Source organism: Dipteris shenzhenensis, chromosome 17, assembly GCF_047967505.1.
Source record: "Dipteris shenzhenensis isolate YYH24624 ecotype China chromosome 17, Dip_SZ_1.0, whole genome shotgun sequence".
NCBI classification, from domain to species: Eukaryota; Viridiplantae; Streptophyta; class Polypodiopsida; order Gleicheniales; family Dipteridaceae; genus Dipteris; species Dipteris shenzhenensis.
The window spans coordinates 42,714,713-42,718,592 of NC_141612.1; the positions used below are offsets into that span (position 1 = coordinate 42,714,713).

At 42.9% G+C, this 3,880-nt stretch overlaps 1 protein-coding gene across 1 annotated transcript; it reads right to left on the bottom strand.

The window, feature by feature from the left end:
* Nucleotides 1–932: 932 nt before the first annotated feature.
* On the bottom strand, nt 933–3,399 carry LOC147892150 (Photosystem II reaction center PsbP family protein). The gene is given in 10 exon segments (XM_087388742.1): nt 933–1,354; nt 1,582–1,664; nt 1,757–1,801; nt 1,947–2,065; nt 2,227–2,302; nt 2,433–2,515; nt 2,626–2,706; nt 2,806–2,877; nt 2,880–3,067; nt 3,160–3,399. Coding segments are annotated over 9 exon segments (813 nt in total). The 5' UTR covers nt 3,276–3,399; the 3' UTR covers nt 933–1,354; nt 1,582–1,631.
* Between the last annotated feature and the right edge of the window lie 481 nt (nt 3,400–3,880).

A 3,880-nucleotide genomic window follows, 5' to 3' on the forward strand; every position in this document is an offset into this window, starting at 1 on the left:
ATGCAACTGGAAGGCTTTGAAAAAAAGGACAGAGAGCATTTAGTTGGCAAGGTGAAGAAGAGTCTCTATGGACTTAAGCAAGCGCCTAGAAAATGGTATCAAAAGTTTGATGCTTTCATTCGGTCCCAAGGTTTTAGAAGGAGTGAACACTTTCAATTAATTTTGGTGCATGGAGGCTTAATAAACCTATGTTTATCTATGGCTTAATTTATTTATGCTTTGATTAAGCTATGTTTCTCTATTGCTTAATTTGTGTATGCATTAATTAACCTATGTTTCTCCATGTCTTAAAGTATTGTATGCATAGACTATGTCCAAGGGAGGCTTCCCCAAACGTTTAAGAAAAAAATGAAACCCAAAACGTTCTTTTTCCTAAGCCCTACCACCAAGCTATAAAGTAGTATCATATGCCCCTTTCCATATAATATTAAATATAAATCCCCCTCCCCCTATGCCCTTCATAAGTGACCGGTCCCCCCCTCCCAAATCTCACAGGTCTCTCCCTCTTTAATGCCCCTTATTTAATTCAACCTTGTCCCTCCCCCCGTGAGACTATTTATTTCCCCTTTCCCTTTCCGCGTGTGCTGTAAGCAGCTCATGCCTTACTGAAAGGACTCTGAAGGCAGTCAATTATACTTTTCAACAGTCATTCATTCATGAGCGAAGTGCCTCACCACTGTAGTGTTATATGGTGTAGGGCTAGAGAGTTAATTCTTCGATAATGGTCTGAAAAACAATTTGAGGACGATGGGAAAGCGTTACAGGAGGTGAATGTGCCATAAAGTGTACTTGTACTTTGAAAGAGCTTTCAAGACCTTAGGATTGTGGTCTACCTATTAGGTTGCCATGCCGATAATATATTTTATATAACCTACAGAAGCCTCCAAAAATTTGCAAAGAATTTAGTAATCAAACAGCAACAATCACCTCTCTTTTTTATGTTTTAGGCTACAAAGGCCTACATCTACGTTACAGACTGCTGAAGCCATCTTGCTTTTTGCAATCTGCTTTGCCTTTCCGTATTCTAATGTGAACAAGCCATGACAAGCAAGGTATACAAAAAATCATTCACGTGTTTGGGAAGCATTACCAGGACTAATTGATGGCATTCATCCATCTGTGACATTTTATGATGTTACACCATGAAAGGTTATGCAGTAGCTTTGACATGACAGGTCCTACACCATCATATGTTTCATATCATGTTCGCTCATTTTGCATGAACGTCCTCTTGCACTTACATAACGTGCAATTCTGGAATTCTACGTTCCAATCACATCACTCCTTTTGCATGTCTGTACCGCATTCATGTCTGAGTAAACTCAGCACTCCATTAGGCATAAAGACTGATGATCTGCAACCCAGAAATTAACCATGCAAACATTGACACATAGTTAAAATATAAGCCATTGCCAAACAGACAAGTGAAATCGCCAGCAACAGAGAACCAAAAATACTGCGTGAGATAGTTGTCAAAGATTAACCTAACAGGACTGTACGAGAGCTTTTGCATTTCTTTTGTTTAGATAAGAGTCTACCTGCCATTGCAAACTCATTAAAAAGAAGATAGCCTATGCTCACTTGCTTGCATGGACATTTTGAGCTTCCAAAGAACTCAAACAACTCTCAGCTCATGCCTCAACGAACTTGAAAGAATCAACCACCTGCAAATACAGATCATAACGAATGCGTGAACACGAAAACTCTAGATCATTATAGCATATCAAGATTACTCTAAATGCACACGTGAGCTGACCTTTTCTAGGACTGCCTCATATTTCTCTCTGTCATCTTCCCAGAACTGAAAATTTGACCAAAGATGTTAAATTTTTAGTTGCCACATGTAGTCAATAGAAACGTGATAACATAATTATCATCAGCAACAACCTGACGCCGGTCGCTAAATCCCTTTACAGCACGTAGACAGTTTCTGTGTAGCCACCCACCTGCCCAGTTACAGTGTAAAGACGGTTGTACCATCCATTGAAACGTATGCCAACAACAGAAAGTAAGCATCGTTTTCTCTCGCCTGGATTCTGCACCGTATATTCAACATAATAGAGACCTGCAAATATTGCTCCCAGCATTTCTCAAAACTATAATTTAAGGCTTCCTAAGCTATCAAACTATGGACTCTTTCATATTAGGGGAACTGTCTCCTATGTCAGCACATGTATGTTGCTTGTATGCATTGCATAACTATTTTATATTGATCAGAAAGTTTACCATTCTTTGATTTAGAGCTTATCAGCTTTGCCGCTTGCCCTGGCGGTTTTTTCCAGCTCCTGTCCAAAGTATTGACCTGGAAAAGTTACAGATATTTGAGATGAAATCACCTGTATTATATAAGCCTCGACGCATTTCCATGGGATATTTGGTCGGTAAGCTAATACAATCGTCACTACGCTCAGAGCATAGCCAGAAACAATTACCAGAGTTTCGGCAAATGCATCTACGGTTCCAAATGAGCCCAAGCTAGTGTAGTCCGCCCCTAGGCCCGTGATTATGACATTTACTGCCACAATTGTAAAAATCAGCAACTGTTGTCACAACCAATTCCAAGATATCAATGTACACCACTAATATGCTGTAATGAACATTCTTCATTTCAAATTTAGAGAATACCATTGGTCGAGATATCATTCGCTGGGAAAAATGCCGTGACATTTCTCTCACCAGTCGCTTTCCCTTGTCCTTTGATCCAGTCTGCGCACATTAACACCGTAAAATGCTGCGAACCACCCAACGCTTTCGCCATCCTTATCATCAAACACCTTCATTTTTGTTTTCAACTGGTTGACAAACCTGGCGGAAGCGTGAGAGAGTACTTGTCCAGCTCGTCACTGTAGGTCTTGTACTCCGATGCTGGTTCTGCACCAAGGTTTAAGAACTCGTGTCAGCAGTATCCGCATCGGTTCGCAAGCAAAGGTCTGAAGCGGATGAAAGGATTATGCCTTGGATATCGAGTGCGGTCGAAGGTGCAGGAAAGGCCACAAGCGCGAGGAGGGACAAGAGATGGCGACCCAATTGTCGTCGCTGGATGGGGGGGGGGTTGAGGGCAAGAAGCCTTGAGGCGGAGGCAGGAAACAAACGAAATGTGTGTCAAATGAGGAAGAAAGAAGCAAAAGATGAGAAAGGAGGGAGGAAAGGGAGGAGAACCTGTGGTGGAGCTGAGAGCAGATTGGGAGGAGATGCCATGGATGCTGTGGAGGTCGAGGGAGAGGGAGCGGCATGGTAGACTTGCATGTGAAGGAGATGGGATTGCAGGACGCCATAGCCACCCACTTCAAGCTAGCTCGCTCACTCTTTTATTCTTTTTCCCTTATATATCTCCTCTCTCACAGTATCTTTGTGTGGTGGTGTGTGGCTACAGTACCACCTGTCCCAAGAACTAGAATTGGAAGATGCCCGCCTCTTGTCGTAGTTTAGAGCAGCTCCCCTAGAGCTCGAACAAAACAGAATTGGAGGATGGCCACTTGGTGCGGTGGTTTAGAGCAGCTCCCAATGTGTGTGAGTCACTAGCAGGGCTGGAATTAGAATTGGAGGATGGCCACCTGGGAGGGCTAGAACTAAATAGAATTGGAAGATGGCCGTCTGGTATGGTAATTTAGAGTCGCTCCCCACGTATGCTAGCAGGGTTGTTCCAACCTGCTAGCAACTAGTTTTCACGTCCCCATGAGGTTGGACTTCCATTATTGCATGGTGGACTTAGCATTTGCCTGCAAGCCAGCCTTGCCAAAATAGCCATCTCTAGTCCATCCTTGGGCTATTGGACTAGAACCGGTGTGAAGCCTGCATTCAATGCCATTTTTAGCTTTGGAGGAAATTGAATATTCGAGTTTCTTGCTCAATGCCGGTTGTGCTACCGGTGGAGGTTCGA